We start from the raw sequence: 13,676 nt of genomic DNA, 5'->3' as shown, positions 1-13,676 counted from the left end.
AAACCTAGTGAACTTAGCCCATTAATTTGCATTTGGTTATTATACATAAACTATCAGTTTAAATCTAAGTTCACATGTTATTTGTCATGCTAATTTATATGCCAAACTGTGATCTGTTAGTTCACACTAAACAAAGTTGCAGGGATGACCAAAATATTTGTGCTCAAGAAATACATCAACCCTTGTTTCCTGTCGCTTGCTATGAATTACCAAATAAAATGTTTTAAGAATGACTCGGGACTGTCCACTCACTATGCTAAGGTATTTTTCTTATACATACTAAAAAGTAAAAAAAATTATGTAACTTTTTTTTATCCTTTGTAGGAAGTTCCGTTACATGATGCCAAGTTCAACAGAGTTGTAAGTAACTATTTTGTTTGCTATTTTCTGTATTTTATTAGGTATTTATTATCCTATAATTAAATAAATAATTTGAATGAACAATTATCCAGCATTAAGGCTGAATTACTTTAATGCTTGTATTTGAAAATCCAAAATGCTTAAACTTATTTTTTATTTTTCTCAATTAGACTGCTCGTGCAAGTGGACGTGCTCCAAACAAGGCCAAGTTAACAATCATTAAGCAGACTGAGATCATCAAAGGTGCTGAGCTAGGAGCTGGAGCCTTTGGTACAGTATACAGTGTAAGTTCATTTGTTTGCTTTCTAAAAATGGCATGAAACTGAGTATTAAGATATATTAGTAGAGTTGTAGCTTCATGGTTGAAATGCTTGCTTTCTAGTTCCAAGGTCCTAGGTTCGAATCATCTCAGAAATCAAAAATTTCACTCCTTAAGCCTTGTAATTGAACTGATAACTGATTATAAAAATGTGTAACCTTCAAATAAATATGATTTTTAAGGCAAGATTTACGTAATGATAATGATGCTACAGACATAATGTATTGTGGAAGCAGATGTACTGTACATTTTGTTTACACAAAATTGAGTTTAAGATCCAAAGTGCTAAAATTTTTGACCTATGACCTTTTTTGCAATCTTTGGAAGGTCGGGGGTTGAAGACCGATGCTCGTCACACTGTTTGTGTATTTAGTGGGCAAGACGCTTTATCTGTATTTGCCTCTCTTCACCAAGGAGTATAAATTGGTACCTGGTAGGAGGGGAATTATTCAGAATGAAATTAGTAGTGCTGATTACACGCACAAATAGGAATACTTCCCAGGGAGCGAAGGAGGTTGCACGTTGTGTGTGATCGATTGATTCCGTATCCAATGACCAGGACAAACAGCGCTGTGAGGCTGGTAAAGAGCGCTATGTAAAAGCTAATTTAATTGATTTTAATTTAATGACATAAGCTTAGGCCATGACAGGCTTTTTTACGAATTCAGAATGAATTATTGTTTTACCTATTTACAACCAATTTTGCACCGTAAGCACAAGATGTAACATACCACTTAATAATGACAAATTATTGGTTTGTTTGTTCATGCAGGGTTTTTGGGTTCCTGAGAATAAGCGTTTCCGTATTCCTGTTGCTATTAAAGTTCTTCAGGATTTGTCACCCTCGTCCAGTGATGAACTGCTGGCTGTGAGTATCCGCTGTTTTTTTAAAGCCATTATGCACAATTATTGACAGAATTTTACAGTTTAATTAGAAACAGCTTGGACAGCAAACATTCATTCAATAAACCTAATTCTGACCTCTCACCATCTTTTTGAAGGAATCTGGAGTTATGGCAACTGTAGAACACCGTTGTGTCTTACGTCTTCTAGCTGTCTGCATGTCAGAGCCTATGATGATGGTGACTCAACTCATGCCACTGGGGGCACTGTTAGATTATGTCAGGAAAAACCATAATCAGATTGGTGCATACCATCTTTTGAACTGGAGTATGCAGATAGCAGAGGTATGTGCCATTACTAAAAAATGATGACGACTTATTTACTTGTAAACCCAACTCCACAGTCAAAGAGATTATTAATTTCATTTTCATTTTTTTCATTTTATTTTATTTCACACAACGAAAAAATACAATATAAAATTCTTCAGAAAAGAAAATAAGTAACAAGGGCAATGTAATCAAATTAAGTACAATTAACAAATTATTAAATTACAGTAAATGATAGTAAGTGAAGATATAGTAATTAATAAAGTAATAATAATAATGATAATAGTAGTAATAAAAATAAAAATAAGCGCCCTGAGCATCTTATGTTGGATGGATATGTGTTCATTATTAATAATAATAATAATATTAATAGTGCAGTTTTATAAAGCGCACATATCCATCTAACATAAGATGCTCAGGGCGCTTGATATGTGGACTAGGAACTCGATATTAATAAGCCAAAAAACTGTGTTGTCCAGGCCTACCACATGCAAACTCTTTACAATCTAGGTCAGATTTTTTTGGGCAAAAAGATTTTTCTAACCAAAAAGACATAAAATAATATTTTTTTTCCAAGTTTTAATTATTAAATTTAGCCCATGGATTTCATGTCGGCTGTCAGCAATGCCGAGCCAAAATTCACAGAGGTAGGCCTAGATTTCTGTGCTTCAAAAACTGCTTGGAAAGTCAAAACTTACACTGAAACAGGCTATAGCAGAAACTAATTTAATGTACGTTTTCAAAAGAAAAGAAATTGGTTGTTCGTAAACAGATTTGTTTGTACAGTGATTATTTTTAATAGGCATATGTACGATGTGTGCTTTTCTTTCTCGCCCAGCTAGGCCTAGTCGTTTCATAGGCTAGGTAGGAGTAACACTAGCCAGCCAAGGCCTAAACATGTCATTGATTTTTAAAATTCAAAAACATATATATTATGATTTTTATCTTAAATTATAACTAAGGTAACAAAAATGCCTACCATTTATGAACAACAGGTTTTTAAAAATTTTTTAGCCTTGTTTTTAAATACTGTACTGGTAATTTATTGACAAATAACAATGCCTGCTGTGATAACGACTCTAGCGTTATTCTTCTTTGATATTCAATTGGATTATTGAGATAAGACTGGCAAAACCTGGTTCGCCAACCCTTCAAAATGCCCTTTTAAAGGTTTGCTGGTAAATGGGATAGTAACAGCATGATATTGAAAAATTTCCTGCAGACTGACCCTGATTTTCTGCATGGGAAAAACTATTGTTTGTGGCCTTGTTAACCACTAGCTGTTGCCCTGGTTGTAGCTTTTCTGTGATGACTGAACAATTGAGATTTAATAGAGGGCAGTATAACTGGTTGAGTAAACTGGTAGTTGCCAGTGTTGTGAAATGTAGAAATCTCAATTCTGTCGCTGCTCTAGATGGCTGAAACACAAGTAAATTTACAATGCATGCACAGTAAGCATATCATAGGGGATTGACGTCTTCCCTTACAATTTACCACCAAAAAGTTAGGTATTTATTTTATGATTTAATATTATTGGGCATTTTTTTCCTCAGGGAATGGAGTACTTGGAGTCAAAGCATCTTATACACAGAGATTTGGCCGCAAGAAATGTTCTTGTACAAAGTCCAAACCAAGTGAAAATTACAGATTTTGGATTAGCTAAATTCCTTGATGTTGATGAACAGAAATTTCTTGCAGAAGGAGGAAAGGTATGGTGGCACATTTTCTAATGACAGCAAGTTAGGTTTGATCCGTGTTGTATTACTAGAATATTGCTTGACCTAGGTTGCATTCTATGTCCCATTGAATGACCTTAGTATATTGTGACCTACTGCTTGACCTTACCTTATTATGTCATTACCGACCTGACCTTCATATGCCATAACCCAAGACCTACTGCTTGACCTATGTACCTACCTACAGTATTGTTAGTACACTGTGACCTACTGCCTGACCTTCATATGCCATAACCCAATGAATGACCTTAAATGTTAAGACCTACTTCATTTATATATTATTTATTTACTTGACCTCCATTAAATAAATAATTATATATTAAATAACCTTAATATGTTTTTACCTGTTACTTGACATTTCATCATTTTTTGAATGACCTTAGTATGTTGTGACCTACAGTTTGACCTTAGCAATTCAACTATTGCATGACCTCACAATATTAGGGAGCTTTCGATTGCACGACGACGGTAGGACGTAGAACGTAATAACGTCACTAAAAGTCATCTGCGCATGCAAGAACGTTAAGGTCACCTCATCGAGTAGATTCTAGAATGCAATTTGACCAAATCTACGTATGCAGAGAACATAGGACGCCATGTAGGACGGTCACGCATTGATTCCGTTCTAGTTTTGCGTCGCCGCACAAATCGAAAGCTCCTTATTAGAACATTATGTTAGGTATATCATAACATTGAATTTTCATATTATACCTTGACCTTTACACTTTTTTAGTATTTCATGTCCTTTGCATGATCTTAGCTTTTCTTATGTCCTATGAACTTAATCTGTCATTATCCCTATGATTGACCTTTGATTTGACATTTGTAGGTTGCTGTGAAGTGGTTAGCACCAGAGAGCTTAAAGTATGCTTTGTTTACCCACGAGAGTGATGTTTGGAGCTTTGGTAAGATTATTTTTAGTAGAATGTCTGTAAATCAGTGACACTTACTATTTATTATTTTTTATTATTTTTTAAAAATTTAGAAATATTTCCCCAAATCTTTAAAATTTCATGTAAAACCAGCAGTTGCTATCTGTAGTATTATAACAATTTATCTAAATTAGTAACAATTACTTTATTTTGACTGTTTTTTAAATGCAGGTGTTACAATTTGGGAGTTGATGACTTTTGGAACAAGACCATACGAAGGCTATCGAGCACGCGACGTTCTTGATCTGATTGACAAGGGGGAACGCCTTAAACAACCCCCGATCTGTACTATAGATGTTTACATGTTGTTACTCAAATGTAAGAGTGATATGTATAGGAGATGGTAGTTTGATGGTAGTTTTTGGTGATATAGTATTATTGGGGATAAGTGATACTGGTAATGAATAGTGATGATGTAGTGAAAATGCTGCTAGTAGTTAATAGGGAGATTGTGGTTGCAGTAATGATTGTGTTCAATAAATCGTTACATCATCCTCTTTTACTTTCTTTACAGGTTGGGTTATCGACCCAGCAGCTAGACCACGATTTTCATATCTTGTCGAAGAATTTGGAAAGATGGCGCAAGATCCACAGCGATTTGTAGTAATAGAGGTATGTGGAAAGCAGCTTACTTCAGGCAGAATAATTAATTGAAACTTTGAAATGAGCAATTCAGTGTACAAAAAATAAAAACTGTTTGTTTGTACCTACTTTGATTTTTCGCTCGATATCATATTGCCTCTTTCATTTATGCATCTATCCATAATGCTATGTTGTTATTTTTCCCATTTTCAACTCTTAAAACTAAATTTTTTTTATGATTTTGTAATGGTCTCTGCCTGAGAAATCTCCAAAATCTTTGAAGCCTGATATCTCAACTTTAATTTTACTGTTTAACTCTGTATTATTAACTAATAGAGATTTTTTTGTTTAGCTCTGATGATGAACTCTAGAAATACCCTGCTGATTGTGTGCTTTTTTGCTGATTGATTGTGCTTTTTTCACGGCTGAGTGGCTGTGCTTTTTTTCTGATTGACTAAGCTTTTTTCATGGTTGATTAAGTTTTTCATTTTTTAGGGAGAAAAAAGAAAAATATAATGGGCTCGTCCGAGAATTAAACCAGGAACCTCTCATACCCTACATTCATGCCTCTACACCAACGAGCCATAGTTACTGTGTAATTCTGAACGAGCTTTAGGAATACTCAGCTGACTGATAGATCTTTTTTGCTGATTGATTAATAGATCTTATTTCATTTTTTGTAGAAAAAAAAATAATGGGCTCATCCGGGAATTAAACCAGGCATGTCTCACACCCGAAGCTACATTCATGCCTCTAGAACAATGAGCTATAGTTACTGTGTAATTTTGAAGGAGCTCTAGAAATACTCAGCTGATTGATTGTGTGATCGATTGATTGTTTGATTGATTAATAGATCTTTTTTGCGTGGGCGGCCGTTAGGTCCAACACACTCTACTGCCTCATTATATTGCCCTCATCGGACCTTTCGAGATTACGAGAACTTGTTATTGCAATGAGTGACTGATTTGGCTTGTCTTTGCAACATTTGAACTTTTACGGTTAAATCACAAAGTTGTAATTCAACAGCCTGTTGTTGCTGCTGCTGCTGCTGCTAAACAGTACTACAGTGTTATGTCACGATACCTCATGATACTACTCCGTTGCAAAATGAGTTCAACCGGATGCCATTTTCCCCACTGACAAACCATTGATCCCAATTTGTAACATAATTATTAAGATGTTGTATCTTAGTTTTTCTTTTTTAAATTTAAATTGATGATTAAACGTGTGTTCGATAAGTAATATAATGCGAGCATTTGTATTTTTAGTACATTTTGATGGTAAAATATTTTAAAATGCCTATTCCAGAAAGCCTATGAAGTCATTCAGGCGTAATAAACAGTACCCAACGTCTGGTTGGCAACAGAGAGCGCCACCTGGCGTTGTGACGACACAACTGTTGTACTCTATTGTTGTTTTTGTTGCTGTTGTTATCTAAAATAGTGCTCATTATTTTCCCAATGAACTTTGTAGAATGATGACGAGAAGCAACTTCCAGTATTTAATAGGGAAGAATTTTACAGTGATTTCTTCTGCGATGATAAAGATACTGTGGAAGGTGGTGAACACAAAAACATGATGAACCTGATCGACGCAGATGATTACCTCACACCAATGGAGATTTCTACTGATGTAAGTTTAGAACATGGCACTTCATTTTAATTTTACAGCGTTTTTCAATTAAAGTAAAATAAATAATATTTAGCTGTGCTTGGTGGAATAATATTTTTCCAGTTTTGAAAAGACGTATTCATAGATGATAGTGATAAGGAATAAAAAAATATGTTGTTACTACTATGTTTTTATAGTTGTTTACCAGAAGTCAGCCAGCCATGGGTACCACTATGCACAGAAACAGTCCGTCATATAATACCATCTAATAAATTTCGCCATTTCTTGAATCCGTACTGAGATTGATCTAACCTTCTACTTATCTATAATGACATGATTTTTGCTTATGAAATCTGATATGATATCACCACTATTCCAATGCACTGGCACCCAAGTACTGTTTATAAGTTGAACTCACTAACTCTTACTTGCACATGTAAAATAAACCAAAAATATAAAAATATGATAATATAATAATGTTATAATAGATATAATGCACGTAGATTTACTTTCCTGACACTTGGTACCACTTTTATTATATTTTGAACTCCATTTAATTTACCGTAACCGGTATTTTTGCCGGTAGGTTTCTGTTGCACTTTTTACCGAAGTCTCAACGTGCTTGAGGTGTGGACTAGCTTGTGCAGTAACTTACTAATGATGATAATCACAAATGATAATAATCACAGATAATCATAATTACCGATATTCGCAAATGATCATGATCATTTAGTTACATTAACAAATGAATTTGATTATTTATTAGTGTTGATAATATCAATAATGAATATTTATCGATACTAACTCAATAACCTAACATATCTGCTACTAATTGCCAGTGTATATAAACTATATAACCATTGCATACTAATTAATAGATCCATACTAATTAATAGATGCATCCAATCACACATCTCGTTCATCCATCTATGGCACCACCCATACTTATATTATTGGAATCCATGCTATATAGACCATTTTATCGGGTTTATTTTGAAAGAGCACAGCCAACATCTCGCAACTCACTGGGGGTAGGGGGAGGACTTCAAACGGCCAAGCCTGAGCAGCTAGCTAGTTTCGAATAGAGCGCCGTACGCACACTGGTAACTATGTAGTGCAAAGTGCGTAGGTCTCTGGAATGCCCCCAGTGGTAGTTGATAGGTTATCAGAAACTTTCATTTCAAATTTCGCGAAAATGGTCTATAGACCTTTCTGCTAAGCCCTCTCATTGGTCAGTTGTTTAATTTGATTGACACTCCAGAAAGGTGCATTGTATTTAGAACAACAATTATGAGAACTTCCATCTTAAAGTTAGTGGATGAAACCATTGTTTCTACAGGGTATACTACCACCAGGTGAGGCTGAGTATGTCAATGAGGAACCTGTTAATCATTATCAGGATCTGATCAAAGCCAAAATGGAAGAGTCTGAAGATGAATTGGAATCAGGTGAGAGGGAAAGATTCTGATTGGTCAACATCTAAAGATTCTCTCTTTTTCTTCTTCAGGTCTTCTCTTTACTCATCTCTTAGCACCAAAGCTGTCATAAACGCCACATCCATACGTACATAAAATGGTGGCACATAAGCTCTCATACATGCAGCATGCTAATATTCACATACATGCCCATACATACATGCATATATGCCTTCCAAATTTGAACAATACTAATATTGATTGTAACAGGATTTCTGTATAACAGTAGAGTAGTCCAGGTTTAGTAGGTCCGTAGTATGACAACCTCACGCTATTAACTTCCGGGTAGTTGTTTGGTGTTTATAATATGTTTGTTATAATAATTAATTTTGCAATACAACAAATATTTTCCATCTAATTTTCATTACCCATGCCTACAAAAATACTGGTTTTAATGCACACACAAGGCATGCAGTATTTAAATCTGATTTATACTGCAAAACACCATTCCAAAATATGCCACAAGTCGAAAGAGTTCGCTGAAATTGACAATGTCTTGCACCCACTTGAACAAGCAAAGATCATAGCAATAATTGATCTTCTGCAAATAACTGAGTTGTTAGTTGTCTCTCAGAAGTCAACTGGCCATGGGTATCGCCATGCATAGTAATCAAGAAATTTGGAAAATTATATTATCGATGTTGATATTTATTTGATTTACTGTCTCTTGGTGAATGTTTTTCAATATAAATATGAAAGCAAATTTTAATATAAAGACAACATCTGTTTCAGATAATATATAACTTTGTTACATAAAAAAATAATTAAATTAGAATTTTATAATAGTTTTTTTTTTTTCCCGTTAATTTATGACCTAACAGGAATTTGAATTATTTTTATTAAGGTTGCAAATCCATATTAATTTTCTGGAAACTTTAATAATGATTGTAATTATATGAGCATAATACAATCAAATCAAATCATCAAATTAAATTTGATGATTATAATTTAGGTGGGATTTTAATGAAACTTATGCTACTGTAAGGGCCACCATTAATTTTTACAAAATAATTTTTTTTTAAAGTATGTTAAATGATAATTTTTAAATTTTAATCTACCAAAGGAATACATAGAAGTGATAGAATGAATGAAGATGCTCCACCGGCTCCACTCAACCCTGTGAATATCGGTGAATACATTGGGTTATCGGAGGTCACAGGAGACTCGATGGCGATTGGTCCTCACATCGATAATCCAGAGTACCATTCACTAGCGGTGCTCCAACCCAGTCCGACTCTGCAAAGCAAGAATCCATGGGATCGTAAACCGACAGGACCAAAGGAATATAAAAAGGCACACAAAACACCACAGAAAAAAGGTGCTCAAAGTGAAAGGTACGAAGAAACTGACTTCCTGAGCGATGATCCCCTTCTTATGACTAGACCTCGTGCCATTTCAAACGTGTACGTTGATGACCAAATGCAAGTTATGTCAAAACCAGAAGAAACGCGTTTAATGAATGGTAGGACAGAGTCATCAGTCTGAGACCTACCAAGAATAATTTGCAACACAAGACTGGCGTAGTATAGTGATGACTTCTTGTAATAAAGATTTCAAGATTAACAAAGTTTGATACTGCAAGAAATGGACAAAGGTTGAAAACGTTTTGAAAAATTTTGTAGACTGAAAATTTATATTTAGAAGCTTTAAAAAAATCAAGGCATGAGTAAAGAGTTCAGGTAATAAATTGGTGATACTGTTATATAGCTGAACGTAATTGTAAGAACACAGGTTGCAGTACAAAGTAATGTGTTACAGTTGACTGAAAAATGCAGAACATAACCTACCTGATTTTTGAAAAGGAATGTGATTGCTTAATACCTAATAATATGTTAGTGTGAAGCTTCCCATTTTTAAATTTTAATGTTGTTCAATAAAGAGTTGAAATAGATTAAATTTTTTTTATAAGATATCTTGTAAAGTTTTAGGTTGAAAATGTTTATTATATTGAACCTTGTGTATATAAAATGTGTATGAAAATTAAGGGATGAAAATGTATTTACAATGTAACTCCAAATTGTACATATTAAAACCTTGTTAAATGTGTTAACTTGTATACAAAATCATTAATCAATTGTTATTATTGGCTCATAATCCATTAATCTTCATTTGTACGTATGCATTATTATTATTTATTTATTTATTTATTACAGATTTGACAATTATATGAACGAATTTTTCAACATTGAAGTATTGCATAGGCTATGAGCCCAAAATGTGGTAATTCCTGGTCTGATGTTTTGCTGAAACAGTGATACATAATTACATATAAATATTGAATAATAGGTGTATCTAATTTTGGTTACTCCAGATAATACAATATTTCAAAGGCAAATGTGAGTGGATTGCCTATATGCAGTGGCGGCGCCAGGGGGTGGGGGGTCAGCAAGGGCTTAAGCCGCCATTGCCTGTATGTTGGAGAATTTAGAATACATCATATGGGCTATAAATTCCCCTCCAATAAAAAACGAGCACCAAATTCTAGAAACTCTCGATCCAACCTCCAGTGGAAATACAATTATTTTGATTATTTAAATTGTTACTATTGTTATTATTGCTAATATTGTTATTATTTATTTTTATTGTCCTTATTATTGTTGTTATTACCACATTTTTGGCTAATTCATCCAAACTGGTCTAGTGTATTTTCATTGTCTTAAGAAATGATTGTTATTATTGTTGTTATCATTAATATTGTTAATATCATCACATCTAATAATTCATCCGAACTGGCATTATTATATCTAACAGTTAGTATACAATTTATATATTCAGATATATGTAATGTACAACTTTGGCATTAATGTCAAATAATTCAAAAAACACATCTCTCGTTTGCTATTTGAATGCAGCTAGAATTTTAATCATCATTGACAACACCCAGTTAAAAAAAAAAGAATCCCACATGAGATTATAAAGAATTAACGTAAAATGAGATTTTAGCTTCCGTACGTTTAAGTTGTGCAATACGGTTGGTCTTTCAAAATGCAAAATAGCGCATAACTAACACGGATTGTATGGTTTCCTCCTTCAATACCAATCATTGCATATAACAATTCGCCATTAACAATTAATTTAGTTTATGCAAGTCAATAATTGTGGTTAGCTATGTCATCATGCTTTTCCAATGACTGTTTTTCATTGGTTCTGATTGGATAGCACAAATTTTCTACTTTTTATCTTTGTCAGTGATTGGCTAAAACACTCATTGGTTTTTTTGCATCTTGTTGATTGGCTTAAATGAATACTAGTTTTATTTTCAATGATTGAAGAAAGAAAATCTGATATTTTTTGCTTTTTACTGGTTGGCTGAAGTGAACACTGGCTTTCATTTTGCTTTCCTCTAAGATGAACACAGTCTTTGTTTTGCTTCTTATTGTCAAGTACAGTATACATACCTCTAGTTGGATATACTAGAACATTATTAGTAAGCCTGGACACGCACTGCCAGTATATTACATGTAATTACCTGTAGTTTTAAGTATACTTTTATTTGAATTATGCAACTAACATATGATAATATATTATTAGTTATAGTTCTTCATGTATAATGTCATTATCTCTACTTAATCAATGTTAGTGAAATTTTAGTTGGTTATATATATATTTGTATCGGTATATGCAATTTTCATTATTGTTATTTTCTGGATAAGGTGGATATTATTGATGTTGTTTTGATTGTGATGTAGTTTAATGGATGTCTTTTGTCAGTTTTTATAACCTTGCCCACATTGCTTCTCCAAATTTAATGGAATTGAGTTTTGATAGCACATCCACAAAATTGATATTAAAAGATTCTGTTATCAGATTTTAATAATGATCCTTTTCAAGTACAGATTTAGCAATATAACTTGAAAATTGGGACAAAGGGGAAAAAGGTTAAACAAATTCTATATAAAATACTTGTTGAAACTCATGAATAATTTAATTTAGGCATATAGCCCGGGGATTACCAATAGTCAATATATCACAGACTTACAAGAGAAAAATCTCATATATTTGACAGAATTACCCAAAGATATGCTACTAATAGATTCATCATGATTTGATAAAACAAAGTATTTTTAATACTTTTATATTAAGAATTTGAATAATATTAATCTGTCTTCCTGATGTTATTTCTTTAAAGTTTTAAGAGAGTGTTTTTCTGATAAAGTTTCTCTTGCCATGATTTGACACTTTCACACTTAAATAAAGTTATTAGGATGTATAATTCATTAACACCTGGTTGAATCCATAAACACATCTGGTGTAATCCATGAGCAAAACTGGTGTAATTCACAAGCAAACCTGGTGTAATTCATGAGTGAACCTGGTGTAATTCACGTGCAAGCCCATTGGAATTCATGAGCAAACCTGGTGTAATTCATGAGCAAACCTGGTGTAATTCATGAGCAAACCTGGTGTAATTCACAAGCAAACCTGGTGTAATTCATTAGTGAACCTGGTGTAATTCACGTGCGCAAACCTGGTGTAATTCATGAGCAAACCTGGTGTAATTCACAAGCAAACCTGGTGTAATTCATTAGTGAACCTGGTGTAATTCACGTGCAAGCCTGTTGGAATTCATGAGCAAACCTGGTGTAATTCTTGAACAAACTTCTTGTAATTCATGAGCAAACCTGTTGTAATTCATGAGCAAACCTGTTGTAATTCATGAGCAAACTGGTGTAACACATGAGCAAACATATTTCAATACATAAGCAAACCTGGTGCTTGATTTTAATGTTCACTTTACACTCAAGACACTTTCCATTTGGTAAATGTTGTAATCCTGCAAATTTAACAATTCGACTGCAAGTGTGTTTTGGGGGATATTATTCTCTGGACATAATTTTTAATAAAGTAGCATTATATTTGAAGTACATGTGACAAAGTCTTCATTTTGAGCACTGTGTGATTGCTATCCAATATTTTACTATTGCTAGATCTTTAATCATAGGTTGGTATATGGTTAAAATTACTGCTATATTTATATGTAAATATGACTTGCTAATGATATCTATTTGGAAGCAGTGTTCATTTAATAAAATATGAAATATGTATTTAATTAATATGCGTGTTTGTGTTTATGGTTTTGGAAGAACAGGACCTTATATTTGCTTCTGTTGTGTTATGGTCATGTGTAAAGTGATTATAATGATATAATAATTAGTTGTTGTGGTGATGATCTTTGAAGGTTTCTGAGAATAGAAATGTCACAAGCACGATAAATGAATCATCTATAAGAAGTTTACCAATATGAAAATCAGAAGATGAAAGTTGGTGGTGGTTGTGTTTGTGGTGATGCTTTTGATGACAATACATACAGATCCCCATTAGTAGCAGTGGCGGATCAAACATTTTTTTTTGCTAGTGGGTGCAAGTGGTCTGAAAGGGGAAGAACTTTGGTGTGAGAAGGGTTTGGGTGTTCCTTTATTTTGGTGGTCCTGGGGGATGACATGTTTTAACTAATTTTTTTTACAATTGGTTAGGGGTGGGGTTAGCAACAC

At 33.5% G+C, this 13,676-nt stretch overlaps 1 protein-coding gene across 1 annotated transcript in view; it reads left to right on the top strand.

Annotated features, from left to right (window-relative positions):
• LOC117107299 (receptor tyrosine-protein kinase erbB-4-like) overlaps nucleotides 1–13,234 on the top strand; it is a 103,463-nt gene extending 90,229 nt beyond the window's left edge. The window contains exons 19-29 of the mRNA XM_033248937.1: nucleotides 325–360; nucleotides 531–644; nucleotides 1,452–1,547; nucleotides 1,681–1,866; nucleotides 3,402–3,557; nucleotides 4,414–4,489; nucleotides 4,688–4,834; nucleotides 5,031–5,128; nucleotides 6,572–6,730; nucleotides 8,049–8,157; nucleotides 9,248–13,234. Coding sequence (XP_033104828.1) covers nucleotides 325–360; nucleotides 531–644; nucleotides 1,452–1,547; nucleotides 1,681–1,866; nucleotides 3,402–3,557; nucleotides 4,414–4,489; nucleotides 4,688–4,834; nucleotides 5,031–5,128; nucleotides 6,572–6,730; nucleotides 8,049–8,157; nucleotides 9,248–9,669 — 1,599 coding nt within the window. The 3' untranslated portion in view covers nucleotides 9,670–13,234. The remainder of the gene's footprint in view (nucleotides 1–324; nucleotides 361–530; nucleotides 645–1,451; nucleotides 1,548–1,680; nucleotides 1,867–3,401; nucleotides 3,558–4,413; nucleotides 4,490–4,687; nucleotides 4,835–5,030; nucleotides 5,129–6,571; nucleotides 6,731–8,048; nucleotides 8,158–9,247) is intronic.
• Nucleotides 13,235–13,676: the final 442 nt, after the last annotated feature.

The sequence above is a fragment of the Anneissia japonica genome, unplaced genomic scaffold (genome assembly GCF_011630105.1).
Source record: "Anneissia japonica isolate Jap-2015-1 unplaced genomic scaffold, ASM1163010v1 scaffold211_len1577895_cov191, whole genome shotgun sequence".
NCBI classification, from domain to species: domain Eukaryota; kingdom Metazoa; phylum Echinodermata; class Crinoidea; order Comatulida; family Comatulidae; genus Anneissia; species Anneissia japonica.
This window is presented reverse-complemented; position numbering and strand designations above follow the sequence as displayed.